Below are 18688 nucleotides of genomic sequence, written 5' to 3'. Positions count from 1 at the left end.
ATACAGGGGTTACACAAACCCTAGAACACACTTATCACAACACACAAGCAATAAGATAAGATTTTTTGTATCTTAGAGTGAGAGTCTTAAATCAATATATAAAGATCTCACTCAAGGATACCTTAAAAAAAATATGTTGTCAACTATTTAACTGTGATAATCGATTATCCACTTTTGGTAATCGATTATGCATTTAATGACAACGGCCAAAAACATGTCTAAAAACTCCAACGACTAGTCGTGATAATCGATTATTGTAAGTCATAATCGATTATGAATAATCGACTATCATAGGTTGGTAATCAATTATTCCAGAGACAAAATGAGTTTTTAACAAACTTAAAAATCTCTCTGTGATAATTTCTTAAGTGCTAATTGATTATTATAGAGTTTTTCTGACTCCAAAAAGAATTTTAAAGCATACAATACATGAAATCAAGGATAAATAACACCCTATATATACATAAAGCTACTAAAACACAAAAGCTTTAACACAACCAAGTCTTCACGAAAGTATTCTCGTGATTTGAGCACTTGAGATTTGACTTTGAGACATCATCAAAACTTCTAAACTTCATGATTTTGCTAACAATCTTCCCCTTTTTGATGATTGTCAAAATTCCTTTGATTTAAAGCTTTTGATAACCTGTACTCGTAACCTGTAACTCATACATAACTTAAAGAAAAGGATTAATAGATAAAAGATAAATATATAAAGCCTTTAAATTATTTCTCCATTTTTTTTTATCATTATTAAAAAGAGCCATGCGTGATTAAGTTATTTCTCCTTCTTAATATAAGTTGGGTATCTTATATCATCACAATGGACATAGGTATTACCTTGCAAGGTGAATCCCATCTGGCGGAGGGAAGAAGCCCCAATCTGACTTTCCATTGTGAGTACTCTGAAACACTTTCTTAAGACATCTACCCCTTTATATTCACAAATTCTTGATACCAATAAAGCGTATGAAAGAGGGTAGTATGGAAACATCTTGGCCTTCATCATGGTGTTAGAGATGAGGTTGGGCCAATGGATCAGGATGTCATTGATTATCCCATAGATAATCATGACATCAGCTTCAGAGCACTACACATGATTTGAAGCTCGGGGACAAAGTAGTCAGACAATCAAGAAATGGATTAGTCTCTCATCTTTCTTGAGACCGCCCACAAGCAACTGCTTCTTGTTGATGTACGCCTTAGGATCCTTCAGAAAAGAGCGGAAGGCCATAATTTTGTTAAAGCCTTCTAGATCCTAAGAGAGCATAACCATATCCTCACGCAACTGGATATGAGCCACTGTTGTCCACATGTCGTCGTCTAACACAATGTCTACTCCTTTTACTCTTGTAGAGTACACCCCATCACGTACCTTCAAATTAAAATAGAACACCCTTACCAAGTCCGGATAATACTTACCTTGCATCTCCAAGATGGACTGGATGCCTTGATGAAAGATTTGCAGAGGGAATTGGAACCCATATATATAAAACTAGTTTAGATCAACATACTTGGGAGAGATTAACTTTCTTTCCTTCCAAAAGGTGGTGAACTCTCAGTGTTTTTCTTTGTCGGAGATCTAACCACTCAAATTGTTACCGCGACCTCGTGATAGGTGGAAGAAGAAGGACGTGAACTTCTTCTTGTGGGAACTTTTCTTCTATTAGCCATGGTAGAAGGTAGGAGCAAGAAAAACTAATGTTAGATGAATAATCCTCACTCAAAAGACTCCACACATATAAAAAATCTTTAGATAACTCTAAGTGCACATAAAAAACTCTAATTAATGATTTGAACACATCCTTGTGACAAAAAAGAATAAAGAATCAAACAGCCTAATGTCACATGTAACTTTATTAAAACTAAGGTCACATGCAACTCTCTTAAAAGGTTACACATAACAAAGACTATAATTAACTTAAGAAAAGAAAAAAAAAAGAATTTATTCTACAAATGTCAGCAAACAAATTTATTGCTCTTGACACTAAAAGTCCTAAGATGTACTCATATATTTAATTAAATTAGATAAGAAGTTAGAATATGAGAAAGAAGGTTTAGAAAAAAAAGTTTCAGAGAGATAAATATTTTTATAAAATGAAACTCGTTTAAATAAAATTTTATTTACTATTTTATTTTTTTAATAATAAAATATATACTTCATATTATAATTAGTAATTTGATTTGAATTATATTTTAAATTTAAGTTTTTATTTAATTTTATATTTTAAAAAAATTCTTTTTAAATTAAAAAACACAAAAATTATAGGAGTATTCATAAACACCCACTGGTACGAAAAAACAACCATTGTTCTTTCGTGGATACTCAATAAATAATATAACGGGTAATGAGACCATTATTTATGTGTAGCAAATAGGTATGTATCTAACCCGATCTCTTGTTATTATTATAAGTGATTAAATAAAAAAGCAATTATTAAAAATAATATTTTGTTTTATAAAATTAGTTGTTAATAGATATTAATTATTGTTGATTATTGATTACGCAAAATGGTACAAAATTTTGTGACAAGAGGAGGCATTCTCTTTTATCTATTATGGTATAAATAAAATAAATAAATGATATAAATACATAAAAAGTTAATGTTAAAATAATTATAATTACCTTAAAATAAATAATCTTAATTTGACGTTAATTAGCGTGCATTTTAAATAAGCAATCATTATCATTTAATTTTTAATGTCTTATTTTAAACTGTTAGACCAAAACAAATCAGTAATCTTAAAATATTAAAACTAAATGTCTCTAGTTGGAAATATGGAATCATAGTTATAGATTTAAAAAGAAGATAAAGAAAGAGTGTATTTTAGAAAGAGTGTATTTTAGAAAGGAAAATAAATTTCAAGAATAAATTAAAAAAACTGTTGACAGAATATCATTCACAATCATTCTCCCACAGCACTCTTCACTTTTGTTTCGCACCCCAAACCAAACCCAATACCAATAGTAGTCGCGTTCTTGTTTCCGTTCTCTGCTTCTCCATTCCCACTCGTGGGGTTGCCCTCCTTAATCTTCCCTTTTCTTTCCTTCGCTTCCAGCAGCAACCACCACCCTTAATTTCAGGATTTGGGACTGAGATTCTTCTCTTCCTTTTTTTTAAAATTTTTTTTTATTTTTTTATTTTTTAAGGGAGAATGTCGAAGAAGAAAGTTAGCGGTAACACCATGACGCTCAAGGACTTCCATGGCGGTTCTATACCCTCTGATCTCCCTCTACCTTCTGCTCCTGGCGTGTAAGTAACACCCCTTTAATGTTTTTTTCCTTGTTCTCAATCCATGTATTTTAATTCTTGATCTTTCTGTGTTAGTTTGATGTGTCTTCGATTATTCGCAAATGGGAACCCCTGTTGATTTTGTGGTTTTGCGAATAAAAAAATAAAGGGGTGTGTATGAGAGGAATTAGATCTGTGGATTTAAATTGTACATGATTTCTTTTTCCGTTTAGTATGGTGAGGTTTCTTCGTGATGGATCTGTTTGTGCAATGTCTTACCTTTTTTTTTTGGGTATTTTTGGTCTTTTGCAGGACTGTGAGGGCTTCAGATCGTTCTGGTTTTGACCGGCCTTTGGCGTGGGGAACACAGATGGGGCGGTCGGATCATTGGTCTCGGCCACACACGTCGCCGGCAACTAGGCATTACGATGATAAAAGCCCGTTTCTGTCACACACTGCCCCGATTGGTAGGAATTTTGATGAGGATGAGAGGAAGCCCCTCGATGGCGTTTCGGTGCCTCGGAGGACAATCAGTGATGAGAGCATTCGTGGTGGTCCGCCTTCTCGTGTTGAGGTGAGGCCGGATTATGGACTGGGAGGGAGTTCATTAGGCAGGCAAGTGACTCCAGTGTCTCAAAATCCTGGTGGGATGGGTAACTCGTACTCTGCAAGGCTTACCGATGCAGTGCACGTAGGGATGAATCCTCAGAGTTTAGGAGGTAGTAAGGAGCAGGGAACTGCTGCTGCTGCTGGTGGTTATCCGAACGCATGGTCGATGAGGAAAGAAGTGGCAAGTGCTGTTGAGCCGGAGCAACCCGCCTGGTCTAGTGCTAGTGCTGCCTCCAAGTTGGCTCATGCGAGTGCTCTTGAGAAGGTGTCTTCTGGTAGATGGCAGTCAAAGACGGTACATTATCAGGCAGATGCTGAGATTGTTAGATCTCCTGAAGTGGAGAATAGACCACGTGTTAATGGTGGTGTTGCCTATAATAGGATGGATGCGGTTGGTGAAAAGGAGCACTATGATGCTATGCTAGCAAGACATGCTGAAAGGACCTTAGGCATTGATAATCAGATGCAAGGTGGTAGGAATGAGTTACTAAATTATGAAAGGTCTGGGGTTTCCAGGTATTCAGATGTACGACCTACAAGTGCACCCTATAACTCTGATGGGGTTCAGCTGGCTCGAAACGAGGACAGAATTGTTGGGTCTGACTTGCAGCACCCTGTGCCTTCTGAACCAACTGAGCGACCTAAATTGAAGTTGCTACCAAGGGCAAAGCCGCAGGAAAATTCAGAACATGCTGCTATGGAGTATGCGCAGGTATTCACAAGTTCAGCTTACAAGATTCCTTTTCACAGGAATCTTTTTTTTATCTCTGTCTGTTGCAGGGGATTGGGTGATTAACTTTTATTTAGTCTTATGGTTGCTTTATGGATTCTATTATTTGCTTCGTGGTAGGGTAATCGTCAGGTTATTGATTCTGGTAATGTTGAAACTGTTTATCTGGCACATGGCCATGCCAATTTTGCGAAGCCTGTATCAGCTGGGTCTGACAGTGGTAAGGAGTCAGGACAGCGTCCCAAGCTGAATTTGAAGCCTCGGTCTCATCCTGTTGAACAGTTGGACGGAAACAGTGAAAGAGACAGGTCAGTTGTGTGAGGCTGTCAATTTAGGAATTTTTAACTTCTGTTTGTATCTATTATATGGTATTTATGCTCTGTGAAAGTGACACATTGCCAGTTGGTTCAAAACATTGTGAACTATTGTCATAGCAAACTATTTCCACTGCAGCTGCTTGAACATGTATATTATGAGAATGGATGCTCATCATTTGTCTTAAACCCAATACAGTAGTAAAGTAATACTCCAAACATGCACATGAAAGAAGAAGGTTATTTTGTTTTAACCTAACTAAATTTGATATTTGATAGAACATACATATTGCGTTTTCCAAGGTGGTTCATGTGTCAGGTCAACTCCAAAACTAAATACAATCCACCTATTACACGTATTTTAGCGATTTAGGTTGCCTTCATCGGAGTAAAGAATGCTTGTGTTCTCTGTGACAAAAGTGATCCTCCTTTACTACAAGTCTACAACTCGAATATTTTCTGTTTAGCATGATCAGGAAGAAAGGCAGGTGTGATTCCAAGACTTACCACTGAGGCACAGATGCACATACACCCAGAAAGCACAAGAGAGACATTCTATGCCTATAACTTCTAAATTCTAAGTGAAATTTAAAATTTTAATGAAAGTAACAAAAAAGGGGACTGTGTGCACATTTCATGTCTTCATGATTCTTGTATGTTCTTGATACGAATGTTAACTTCATTCTTCTTGTTCATTAGATTATAATTATGGAAAATATCAGAAGTTTCATTCGATATTTGTTACTTTCAAAATGCCATATTTTGGAGTAAGAGTTGTGCTCTCTAAATTCGGAAAGTGATGGAGTAGAGAATTAGGGAGGTGAGACACTGGAAGAGAAGTGGTTTTAATTCTTAAAAGACTAATAGATTGGTCACTTGACAATAGAACAAATGTCTGCAATATCTTTTGTTTTTGGAATGGTAGAATTATATTTTTTCCTGTTAAAATGTGGGGATGCTAGCGTCTGCAAAAAAGTAAGTTAGTATTCCCAAGTATAAACCAGAAAGAAATTTATCCCTGCAGTTTCTAAACTTAACTATTCATCAGTTAACTCCTTGACGAGCCTCATCCAGCTTCTTCTATTTCTGTCTGACCATCTGCACCTTATACATTTAATATTAAACAAAATTGGATAGGCCATGGAGTTACATTCACACATCATACTATGGAAACATGTTATATTATAGATGGCAATAATTCTATGTGTGTTTGTATCCTTTTTACTCATTCAAATTTAGTTAGTACATTTTAAAATTTTGGAGCAGTTCAGGTAGATTTGGCTTAGGGCTTGCCTCATGCTTTTAATTGGAATTTGGCCCTTAAATTCACATTGCATGTTTATCAAGCCTTTTGGAATTATAATTAGTAGTAAAGATGCATCAATGCCTCAGAATAAAAAACTTCTAAGTAGTGCTATTATTGATTCTTATGTTTGCTTTTAACTTCGAGAATAGTTGTTTTATATTTGCTTTTATTCTTGTCCTATAAGGAATGCTTTATGTTTGCATCTCATTATAGATATGTTTGTTAAGGGGCCTCATAACATAGAGAATGTATGCCTCATTTTTGGTTTTCTTCAATTACTGTATGTAACTCCTGTAGAGTTTAAGAGTGTAAGAGTAACCAAGCATTATACATTATTGAATTCAGCCACGTCTCAATCATGGCCTACTTTAGCAAAATATTGTATCTTGGATTGGGATTCTCAACATTGTGGTGTCTTGATTTTATCTCGTGCCTTTGCTCATTTCATAAATAGGGCTACTTTCAGAAAGTTTATTTGATTAATTATTTGTGGCTTATTGTATAATGATGGAATGACCGATGCATATGTTTCAGGAATGCTTTATTTGGTGGTGCTCGCCCGCGAGAACTAGTATGATTTTTTTCTTCGTGTATTATCCTAAATGCCAGTTAGAATTCATGTTGTTGTGTTTTCATCCTGTTAAAATCACCCCTACCCAGTATGGGTGGAATGTTTTATTTTCCTATAATTAATGTGTCTTATAATGCCGACTGCTGCCACTGACATTACTTTTCTTTCATTTTGTCCGTGATTGGCTTCTGTTTTCATCCTGATAATGTTAGCAACCTTTTCCACAGGTGTTGAAGGAGCGAGGGATTGATGATGTGTCAATCAACAGTTATGATGTGGTGGAGCATTCGAATAAGTAAGGACTTGTTCTGTCTGTCTGTACGCTATACCATACCATTTAACTCAATGGTGATCCGAGTCTGATACAATTCTTGGCAATTACTAATAAATCTTGTTGCTTGCAGGGTTGAAAACAACATTTTGAGGGCTGAGAAACATCATCCTGAACATTCAAACCAGAGCCGGTACGGTGAAAAGACTGAGGATGCTCATCTCGATCAAAGGATTGTGAGAAAAACTGAAAGGAAGGAACAAAGGGTAGATGGTGAAAGGGTTCATGCACAGAGAAGAAATTGGCGGGGTGATACTCGGAGAACTGTGAGGGAGACTGATAGGCCACAGGTTTCTGAAAGGCAACCTTCACCTGAGACATGGCGCAAGCCTGTGGAGCAGCAGCCAAAAGCATCTCCAGGTGCTGCTGGCATTCGGTATGGTAGGGGTGCTTCAGCAGTTGAACTTGCACAAGCATTCTCAAAATCTGTATCGGATCCAAAAGTAAATGATAGGTTTTCAGGTCAAAGGGGGCTGAACACAGGAAGCAGCAGGACCCAAGTTCCTTTTTCACGGCTTGTTGGTCCTACATCAAGGCCTCAGATCAATGGTTATTAAATCTTTGGTGGATAATTGGGGGACTCACTGGAGACCACTTTCTGGGAGAGACTATTGAGTTCGTGCAAAGTGGATTGCCGAGCACCTCATGGAGTGGCTGTACTTTTCACTATTTTCTCCTCATTCTCAACAAACACGAGTGAGTGAGAAGATTAAAACAAAGAACTAGTTATGACAATACCAATTTACAATCACCATGTTTTATTGTTTTTATTTATTGCCCCGTATCATTTCTCGCCTAGAAACTAATTTTTTCTGTCTTTGTGGTGGAGAAGGTGAAGGGCTGTTGCCTTATCTAGACATTGTAGCATGATTAACACCATAAAATCGTTCGTTTTAGTTTCATCATCAATAGCTATCTTGGCCATTTTATGGATATCCTTATCACGGATTTATATTTTTAAACAATTCATCATCGTGTATTTTATCAGCAAAGCACTTATTTTTACCAGTAAATCAATCAAATGTTGAAGTTCGTAATATTGTGTATTGATGCACAAGGAAACAAGTTTCCGTTGCATACAAAAATGCAAAATGAATATGGAACAATGCAAACTTGCAGTGGGTGAACAAAACTGTGTTGTAAGCTACTTTGAGATTTTCCATGATATTCATAGATTTGGGGAGTATGCATATGGTGACTGTTTATTTTCTTACACAAGTGTCTTGATGCGTTGCTTCCTTGTAATTTAGGTAAAAGCACCGAATTATACAAGTAATCATTTAAGTAGTAAAGTGAGAAGTAAAAGTCCTATTCACACATTTATTTGATAATTGGACAATTCAAATATAATATATTGATTAACATGTCATCACTATTAGCTTATTCAAGTCTTGATCTCAAACAAAAAGGCCTAGGTCCCTAGTTCTAATATCAATTTCATGAATTAAAGTAACTATGGTACTAGCTTTAGAAGAAAATAATGTTTTAATAGTGATAAATTATTTTTACCTTATCCTAAGTACAAAACATAATTAGTTGTTTTCTCTCATTTGTAATTTCCCAATCAAAATAATGCGAAGTTTAAGAATGAAAGAAGAAAAACAGTCAATTAAAGTAACTCCACTTACCCAACAAAAGGAAACACTTTGTGATTCAACCATGAATGAAGAATCAATGGAAGAAGAATCTCTGTTGTCCACAACTTTGTGCATTTGAAACGTGTTAAAATAAGTCCTTAACAATGTCCAATATTTACCTTGGCTATTGCTTTCTGCACCCAGTAATATTTCTTCAGCATCCTATCACTTCCGGAATTTATTTCCTGGAACTCTATAAACAACTCCGGAATTTCTTTTCGAAAAGCAATCACCCCCTCCTTTTTCTTGGGAAATTTGACCGGGGTGTAGAAGCAACAACCATTTACCTTTAATAGGTACTGGGCATTTCATGTACTTGGACTTTTGTAATAGAAGTGATTAAGCTAATAGATTTCAGAATATAAAATGAAAAATACATTTTCAATATAAAATTTTATAGGAGTGTAAGAGGATATCATGGAGGTGCAAGAAGAAGTTGTCGCTTCCAAATTATATAAACTTGTTTTTTTCATTTTTTTAGGCTTGCTTGAGCCACCTAAAGACGATCTCAAAGGTGCTCATAAAAAACCTCTTAGGCTTTTACTTTTTTCATCTCACCAAATTTCTTCTTGTATCCCATATTTTGGATTTTTTCTGTAATGAATTAAACTTTTAAAATCGACTCTAATACAATTCTACAAAATATTTGAAAATAAGGTTTTCTTCCACTTTTATTTATTTATTTATATATATATATATATATATATATATATATATATATATATATATATTATAAATTAGTTTTATTTCTAGTCCATGGAAGATTTTTAACACATTATATATATCTTGTATGTAGAATTAGACGTAGTCTGATAACAATTCAATACGAGGTAAAACAATATGTTCAACAAACAATAAATTCATTAATATATGTTCTAATAGTAATTTTGATACAATTTCATTTGTTTTTAAAGACCGTGATTCACCTACTTTTCCAAAGAACATTCATCCAATACTTTCTTTTTTGAATTTTGATGGAGTGTAAGAAGAAAATCGATAGAGTGGAGAAAGGAACACTCAATTTTAGGGAACTCAAGTTGAACAAACAAATTTCATTTATTTTATTATGTTTTAATGTTCATTGAAGTTCCTAAGTTCCTTCCAAATTCCCCTTTAAACTAATACCTCCAAAACTAAAAAAACAAATTAACAAAGGTCATTTAGTGAAAAAGATAATAAAAAATATATTCAAATTTAAAGAACAACTTATTCAAAGCTACCACACTTAAACTTTAAAAACATAAAAGAGGTAAAATAATTGTATCTAGAATACTGTTCAAAGTATGTATTGATGACAATTATCATGTCAAGATTTGATCAAGTGAACTAGATTGAGGGATACATGACAAGACTTTAGGGTTTTTTTATAAGCATATCGATACACAATGAAAGACTACACAAGTTTTCATCCAGGTATTCTTCTCAAGGTTAGTCTTTATGAACATGACTAGAGAGTATGTCATTTTGGATCCCATGTTACATCCACTTGTAAGAGTTTCACTTGTTTAAATCAAATAAATTTTAAACATCAAAATTAACTAAATTAAATAACACATTTTAGTTGAAATTGGCCAATTACTTAATAAGATTAAATTTTCAATAAAAAATAAATATATTTTTATTACATTTTTCTATTTCAAATCAAGGGACTTTTATAACATATAATATACAATAGAGATTTACATCAAGGGATTTTTATAAAATTAAGAAAAATTGTGGTGTGTAAATAGGAAAAGGAGGTGTGAAAATAACATGTGTCATTTGGCCCGTTACTTCCATGCATGATAATGACCTGCTACTTTCCCTACCTCCCCTTTTTTTCATGCACCCCATAAATTATAATATCTCCATTTTATCCTTCATGAGAACATATTAAAAACATGAGATCCTGCGCCATCAAATGCCTTCACCTTTCTCCTTCTTTCTTTATTTTCTTCCTTTGTAGGATTGAAGATGAAATATCTATGGGAAGAAGTTGTTTGGTTATTAAAAAATGGCAAAACCTTTCAAAATGAATGCTTCGAACATATTTTTGGATTTCAAAATATCTTTCGGAATATCCATTTTAGAATACAATTTTTTTTAATATTTCAGAATCACTATTTCAGAAGTTAATTTTAAAACCAAGATATAAAAGAAAATTGAAATAAGTATTCTAAAAAACATTTCTAGATCAAAAAATACCTTTCGGAAAAGGGTGTTTTGGAATTTTTTGAAATAAGTGTTTCAGTAGGTATTTCTATTCTAGATTCAAAAATACATTTCGAAACACCCATACCCATTCCAAACTTAAAAGAAATTTTCAAAACACACTTTCTTGGAAAGTAGTTTTTGGATTTGATATTGACATATTAAAAAAATTTATACTTCGGAATAGATGTTCTGGAAAATATTTCATGATCCGAAAATATCTTTGGAAACATTCATTCCATAAGTTCTTTTTTCTTAGAATGGAGGAGAATGTGAAATTAGGGTTTTAAGGTTTTAATATTTTTTAATAAAGGGTAAAATAGAATATTAGAGCTTATGGGGGTGAAGGAAAAGAAAGGGGAGGTGCAGTAAGTAACTGCCCTGATCATGTTGGATTGACGAAACAAATTATGTGTTTTAATTTTTTATAATTAAAAACACGAAAAAGCAAAGCAAATGCGATGCGACGACGTACTTCACATCGACACAATAGGAGCAACTCCGTGTGAACTCGTTCTCCGATCCATCGTCGTTTTTCTTTCCTTTTCCGTCGTAAGACTCTCACTGATCAAACACGATTTTCTGTTTCTCCATTATCTTTTGTCATTTCGGGGCCATTCGATCTTAAGAAGACTTCAAGAGGAACGACATGTTGGAGAAGATTGGGTTGCCACCAAAGCCTTCTCTCCGAGGGAATACTTGGGTGGTTGACGCTTCACACTGCCAGGGATGTTCCTCTCAGTTCACCTTCATCAATCGCAAGGTTGATTTCGATTATCATTTTTCATTTCGATTAATTTTTTTTAGGGGAGGGGGCGTCCTAGTAAACACATAAACTTTTTGCCGTTAGAGAGAAGACTCGTGGTTTATTTGGGTATCTCAGGAAATCTTAAAGTCGTTAAATTTTCGTTATTCGTTGTGCTAGTTGGTTTTTGGCTTCAATGTGTCGATATTTGTGTGTGTTTATTCTTGAATTGTGCCGATAATTAATTTCGTTGAGTTAGTACATTCGTTTATGAAAAGTGATTAACTCAGTCCAGTATGTCGTTGATCTGTTTGGGATAATCTGGTTAGGGTGATTGATTTTCTTAATCAGTGTTAATTGGATTGAATTGCTGTGATTACTAAAAATATTGGGTACAAAATCTCTTTGTTCTGTGAAGCCATGTTTCATAGGGGCTACTCATTTTCCTCCTAGTAATGTATATGCAAGATTTTGCTTCCTAAACTCATTCATGTAAAGTTAGTAAATATAAGGTCCATTCATGTGACAGGTTTTGAATTCTCCTTCCTTTGTGCATTGCATTGCATCTGTAACTTGTCTAAGAGAGGATAACTCACAGTGTAGGAAGCGTCCCCGGTTGAATCCTTTTAACAAACTGTAGTTTGAAGCTTCATGGAATCCTTGGTTACAATAAATGAAAAATGGGCTACTCTACCTCATTTCATAATTTTGTGCGAAGCATAAGACGATGTTCCATATTTGCTTATAAATCTGCTTGAACTCAAACTGAATTCTTTGTCCAAAATTTGTTTATTTACATTGCTTGCAATTTTCTTTTACGTTTCAGCATCACTGCAGGAGGTGTGGGGGGATCTTTTGCGGCAGTTGTACTCAGCAAAGAATGGTTTTACGTGGACAAGGTGATTCACCTGTTCGTATCTGTGAACCTTGTAAGAAGCTAGAAGAGGCAGCACGGTTTGAATTGCGACATGGACGAAGACCTGGGAGAGGTATTTTTATTTATTTTTCTTCATATGGCTTTCAAGCTGTGCTATTTTACGTTAAATTAGACCTCCTTTATTTCACTTTTGTTATTATTTCACTTTTGTTATTATTTCACAGTTCCATACTTTTTGAATGTTCATTTCAATTTATCCAGGGAGCTTGAAATCAGTTCCTAATGATGAAGATGAAGTTTTGAACCAAATTCTTGGTCAAACCAGTGACAAAGTAGCTAGCAGACAAAAATCAGTTGGTATTGCATCTTCTTCAAGCACATCCAATTATGATGGAGAGATACAAAACATTGTCTCGAATGATAAACCTAATCTTTTGGGTATTGATTTGGGATCCACCACTCCTGAAGAGTTACGTAAGCAAGCTTTGGAAGAAAAAAAGCAGCATAGAATTCTTAAAGGAGAGGGGAAATCTGGGGAGGCGATGAAAGCTTTTAAGAGAGGGAAGGAGCTTGAGAGGCAGGCTGATGCTTTAGAAATTCATTTTAGGAAGACTCGGAAGAAGAGTTTACCATCGGGAAACTTGTCTGACTTACATAACAAAGGAAATCCTGTAGAGTCTGACAGAAAAACAAAGTCACTTTCTTATGTTGGCAAAGAAAAGGATGATCTTGCTTCTGAACTTAGAGAACTGGGATGGTCTGATATGGATCTACGTAATGAAGACAAAAAGTCAGCAAACTTGAGTTTGGAGGGTGAACTCTCATCAATAATTGGAGAAATCTTTACAAAATCTGGTGAACAAAAGGTTAGCAGGATTGACAAGTCCCAAGTTGTTGCTCTGAAAAAAAATGCTCTGCTGCTGAAGCGCGAGGGTAAGCTTGCAGAAGCCAAAGAGGAACTAAAAAGAGCTAAACTTTTAGAAAAGGAACTTGAAGAACAGGAACTCCTTGCTGGGGCTGAAGATTCTGATGATGAGCTATCAGCATTAATTCAAGTCATGGATGATGATAAAGAATTACCAAATCTGCATGATCATGGACATGGTTTTGATTTTGAACGCCTTTTGGCCACTTCTGATGACCTTGACGGTAATTTTGAAGTGACTGATGAGGATATGATGGACCCTGAAATAGCTGGCGCTTTGGAATCATTAGGCTGGACCGAACCTCAAAATACATCTTCCAAGTCTCAAACCTTTAACAAAGATGCATTGCGTGATGAAATTCAGTCTCTTAAAAGAGAGGCGCTTAATCAAAAGCGAGCAGGCAATGCTGAAGAAGCAATGACATTCCTGAAAAAGGCAAAGTTATTAGAAAGGGACCTTAACAGATATGAACCCGAAAACTATAATAATATGTCTCAAAAATCCACATCCTTAAGGAAAAGCGAGCATTTGGAAATTGCTGGTAATGGATCAGACTCCATTAAACTGGATGAGAGAATTACAAGTGCCACTAATAATGTTTCTTCCACTGTGGCACCAAAAAGTAGATTGATGATTCAGAGAGAGCTTTTGAGTTTGAAAAAGAAGGCTCTTACACTAAGAAGGGAAGGGAAAATGAATGAAGCAGAAGAAGAAATGCAGAAGGGTGCTGCACTTGAACGTCAGCTGATGGAGATGGATAAGGCATCAAGCCTCAAAACATCACATACAAATACTGCTAATAATGTTCCGGTTACAGTACATAAGCATGATGATTTTAGTATAAATCTTCCACATGAGGAAGGAGGTGAAGATGATGTGACAGATCAAGATATGTCTGATCCCACATATCTTTCACTCCTTAGGGACATGGGTTGGAATGACGACAATAAGGAACTTTCTAACTCTCCAAGCAAGCCTTCGAAGAAAGATGATAATCATTTTGTTCCTGTAAATGATACTTCTCTAAATAAGCATTCTACAAATATCTCAGTTCAAGCTCCAAGAGGTAAAGTTGAAATTCAGAGGGAACTCTTGGGTTTAAAGAGAAAGGCCCTTGCTCTCAGGCGTGAAGGGAAAGTTGAGGATGCAGAAGAAGTTCTTAAAACGGCCAAATCATTAGAAGCGCAGATGGTTGAGATGGAAGCTGCAAAGAATAAAGCACAGGTTGTGGCCACTGTGATGGAAGACAAACTTTTCAATCCTCCAGTTGATGAAGAAAGTGATGTGGTTGTTTCAGAAGAGGATATGCATGATCCGACATTGAATTCAATTCTTACTAATCTAGGGTGGAAGGATGATGAATCTGAACCTGTGACCGTAAAAGCAGAGCCAGTTAAGGAAGCTACTGGTAGGTCTACTCATACTATGGATCTATCTGTGCCTGATTTGTCTTCAAGCATTCCTGCTACAGCTTCAAGAAATAAGGGAGAGATTCAAAGAGAACTTTTAGTATTGAAAAGGAAGGCACTTGCATTTAGGCGCAAGGGAGAGATAGAAGAGGCTGATGAAATTTTAAGGCAGGCCAAAACTTTGGAAGCCCAACTAGAAGATTTTGGGAACCAGAACAAGGACTTGTCACTTAATGTTTCTAAGGATAAACAGTCTCTTCCTTCTGAATTGCCTGATTTTCGGGAAAAACATGGAAATTTGGGAGTTGCTACAGAAGTTGATAATGCTTCAGCCTCATCTGTGGTTTGGTCAAGTAAGAATAGTTCTGAATCAACATTTGGTTTAGAAAGAATCAACAATGAGTCAAATGTTCCCATCTTAAGGAAGTCTGATAATTTACTTCCTGCAACTTCTCACTTTGCAGATGGTAAGCATTCATTGCCTGCCGAGGAGAGTACTTCAAGTGAAAATCTTTCAAAAAAGATGAAAGCAGAAAAAAACCAAGGTCATAGCTCCTCAGCTGGCCACTTTATGGATGTGCTAGAATTAGGTACTGGTGACGGTAGTAACAGTTCTGAAATATTGACTCAAAAACATAAAGAACTTGCTTCAGCTAATTCATCTCAAGCTGGGTCCGCTATTCACTTGGACTCTTCAAAGAATTTTAGCCAGCATACTGATGTAATTGAAAAGCCAAACATAAACAAGTCAAATTCTGTAATGGATTATGCTTCTCAGCACCACCTTACCTTACGTCAGGAAGTTTTGGCTCATAAAAGGAAGGCAGTTTCTTTGAAAAGGGAGGGGAAACTATCAGAAGCTAAGGAGGAACTCTGGCAAGCCAAGCTGCTAGAGAAGCGATTGGAAGATGGAAGTATGCAGCAAGATACTGCCTCTGTGAGCAATGTTTCCCAGGCGTCAAATGTTGTAGAAAAGAAACAGGAACCATCAAATGTTAGTTCAAAACCATTGAGTAGTCGCGAACGATTCAAATTGCAGCAGGAATCTCTGGGGCATAAACGACAGGCCCTAAAGCTACGGAGGGAAGGCCGGACAGAGGAAGCCGAAGCTTTGTTTGAACGGGCAAAGGCAATTGAAACCCAGTTGGAGGAGTTGACAGCTCAAGATTCTAAGTTAGATGGCGTAGATGATGTCATGGTTGAGGATTTTCTCGATCCTCAACTCTTATCTGCTCTGAAAGCTGTTGGACTTGATGATGTAGGCGTTGTATCAAAAGCCCCAGAAAGACAAGAGACTGTGAAATCCAATGCTAAAGTTCAAAACTCTAACCAAGAGAGAATTCAGCTAGAAGAAAGAATCAAAGAAGAAAAAGTTAAGGCACTTAATTTGAAACGTTCTGGAAAACAAGCTGAAGCGTTAGATGCTCTTCGACGTGCCAAATTGTATGAAAAGAAGCTAAATTCATTAACCTCTGGTTAATGAAGTAAATACTGCAACTTCAGGGTGGGAAGTCTTCCCTTGTTCAAATTGGTAGTTACTTTGAGGTTAGTTGAATTTGTGAACTTTCATTAAAGGAGGACTAGAGGGTGCCCAGGAGGTTGCTCCTTCCCTAATTACACATGCATGTTTGCTTTATTATGCTCATAAATATTGGAGAATGCATACATGATCATTTGCTAGTTACAGTTTTCAGTTGTGCTTCTAAACATGAATCAGTGTTGTATAATATGTTTACATTTAAGTTTATATAAATGGCCATTCCCACGACATATTGCAGGAACGTTGCCTTCTTTTTCACCTAGAGCTGCTCTCATTATTCCCATTTGTGTGGACCCTGTTTTTCGGCAATAGGCTAGATCTTTCTTATCCATTTTCCTTTTAAAATAGCTTCATCGCTGTTGCACTAGTGGGGATCTATGACTGTGTATACCAATTCAAACTGTAGTGATTTTTGGATACAGTTTGGTAATCCAGAAAGAATATATCCAATCTGGGAATGAGGATTTGTGTTCCGTATCCAACTCTATTTCTTAATGAAAATGTTTGCTGTTTTGAGTTTACATTTATGAAAATGATAAAAAGCGTGATACTACTTTTATTGTTACTTTTTTTACAAGCCAAAAACGTCTTGATTTTACATTTATAAAAATGATAAAATGTGTTGTGTTGGGAACAAGAGACAGAATTAGATAGGGGAATGCATTGTGGTAAAGTGGTGGTCCTCTCTCCAATCTATGAATGGTACGCTGATCGTCTTTGATGTTTGTTTAAAGTAGCCGTTTGGGGGCAGTGCTTAATGCACGCGAAGCGACTTAAGTATTCTGCTTAAAATAAACTCTAGTATGAAACCCGGAAATATTTTAATGGTGTACCTGAGAAAATGCCATATTTGGAAAAATAACGGAGTTCAAGAAAAAAAGAGTAAAAAACAAGGGTAAACTATGTTTTTCACAGTATAGTTTCATTTTTAGCACCATTGAAGTTTTTTGACTGGCCTTTATATATTACTAATTACTTCGATTAAGGTTTTAACCATGGGCGTTTAAATTAGCATTAAGGGAAAGAAAAATAAAAGGGAAGGTACCCGAATTCTGATCAACCATACAAAAGATGACCCTAATAGTGTGACTAAACAGGTAACTTACAAGGATAATTAATTTTTTATTAAAAAACTAAAATGTTTATTTATATGTTGTTGGGGTAAAAAAATTGAAACTTTATAATTTTACGAGAATAATTGAATTACTAAAAGTTAGAAAATCTCCAGTTTCATTTTTTTAAAGAAGAAAAGATTTGAGAATTTCAAGTTTTACTTTAAAACAGTAAAAATTTAAATTTTTTGTATTATCAAATTATGTATCTTCTCTTTATATTTAGTTCTTCAACTTAGTTTTGACTGGGACATATCTATTTGATTATTACTTTTCGGATTATATTAACTCGAGTTGTTGATCTAAGATATTTTCTTTATCTAAATTGTTACTATTATTTTTGTTGTTGTTATGTATTACTGTTATTTGTCAATGTATAGTAAATATGGTTTTCTTGGCCAATGTCATGGATGGTAGATGTGGAGTAGATTTTTCTAATTGGATGTTGTAGAAATAATCTGGATCTATGTCAATTTAACTAAGGGCATTTCTTCTTCCATCTCAGTACTTTCTTCCTGCACCTCCATAATTAAAATGAAAAGTCAAATTTACTCTCATCTTCTTCTCTCTTCCTCCCATCCATCTTCTTCTTCACTTCATTCAACGAACAACAGAGCATGGGTGTCACTCTTTTTTACATGGACTTCTTATAGATTTTTTACTAAGTTATGTGAGCTAGCTTAATCAAATTGACACATGTGCTTCTTGATTTTATCTAAACGTGAAGAACGTAGCTCACAAGTCAAATCTCCAATTGTCCTTCATTCAGTAATATCAATACTCGATGTGACCTAATACTGTGGAACACATCATACACCATTCAAGCTCTTGCTTGTGAATAATTTTTTTAATGTTAAATAATTAATAAAAGCTAAATTAAAAAACACATTTAAGCAAACAAAAAATAAGTCTCGTCAGTACACACCAATAATATATTTTCACTCAATCTGAAAACAGAAAAAAGGTTTCAATTTACCTTAATCGAAAATGACAATTAGGATGAAGTGGGAACATTATTATCATATTATCACTCCTAAAATAAAAATCAATAGAGGTGTCAATTTGACCCATGAGTCCGGGGCTAGCTCTAACCCATTTTTGAAAAAGACCCTTCTTAAGAAGTCCCTCAAATGGGGCCAAAAAAAAGTCCCAACTCCC

General features: G+C 35.3%; 2 protein-coding genes across 2 annotated transcripts; both read left to right on the top strand.

The window, feature by feature from the left end:
• The first annotated feature begins 2896 nt into the window (after positions 1 to 2896).
• On the top strand, positions 2897 to 8003 carry LOC124841759 (eukaryotic translation initiation factor-like protein). The gene is made up of 6 exons (XM_088103758.1): positions 2897 to 3254; positions 3546 to 4554; positions 4693 to 4880; positions 6727 to 6763; positions 6991 to 7058; positions 7168 to 8003. The coding sequence occupies exons 1-6, from the start codon at positions 3157 to 3159 to the stop codon at positions 7649 to 7651; spliced, it is 1884 nt and encodes a 627-aa protein (XP_087959884.1). The 5' UTR covers positions 2897 to 3156; the 3' UTR covers positions 7652 to 8003.
• A 3373-nt stretch (positions 8004 to 11376) lies between these two features.
• On the top strand, positions 11377 to 16939 carry LOC124841761 (phosphoinositide binding protein). Its single transcript, XM_047318090.2, has 3 exons — positions 11377 to 11684; positions 12493 to 12655; positions 12805 to 16939. The coding sequence occupies exons 1-3, from the start codon at positions 11571 to 11573 to the stop codon at positions 16356 to 16358; spliced, it is 3831 nt and encodes a 1276-aa protein (XP_047174046.2). The 5' UTR covers positions 11377 to 11570; the 3' UTR covers positions 16359 to 16939.
• Positions 16940 to 18688: the final 1749 nt, after the last annotated feature.

The sequence above is a fragment of the Vigna umbellata genome, chromosome 1 (assembly GCF_029865625.1).
Source record: "Vigna umbellata cultivar VRB3 chromosome 1, Vumbellata_1.0, whole genome shotgun sequence".
In the NCBI taxonomy this organism is placed as follows: domain Eukaryota; kingdom Viridiplantae; phylum Streptophyta; class Magnoliopsida; order Fabales; family Fabaceae; genus Vigna; species Vigna umbellata.
Note: the sequence above shows the minus strand (reverse complement) of the source record. Positions and strands in the feature narration are given on the sequence as shown.

Coding starts and splice junctions, on each gene's coding strand:
- LOC124841761 (XM_047318090.2), top strand. CDS start 11,571: ATGTTGGAGAAGATTGGGTTGCCACCAAAGCCTTCTCTCCGAGGGAAT. Junction 11,685..12,492: donor TCACCTTCATCAATCGCAAG/GTTGATTTCGAT, acceptor TTTACGTTTCAG/CATCACTGCAGGAGGTGTGG. Junction 12,656..12,804: donor TGGACGAAGACCTGGGAGAG/GTATTTTTATTT, acceptor CAATTTATCCAG/GGAGCTTGAAATCAGTTCCT.
- LOC124841759 (XM_088103758.1), top strand. CDS start 3,157: ATGTCGAAGAAGAAAGTTAGCGGTAACACCATGACGCTCAAGGACTTC. Junction 3,255..3,545: donor CTACCTTCTGCTCCTGGCGT/GTAAGTAACACC, acceptor GGTCTTTTGCAG/GACTGTGAGGGCTTCAGATC. Junction 6,764..6,990: donor GTGCTCGCCCGCGAGAACTA/GTATGATTTTTT, acceptor CCTTTTCCACAG/GTGTTGAAGGAGCGAGGGAT.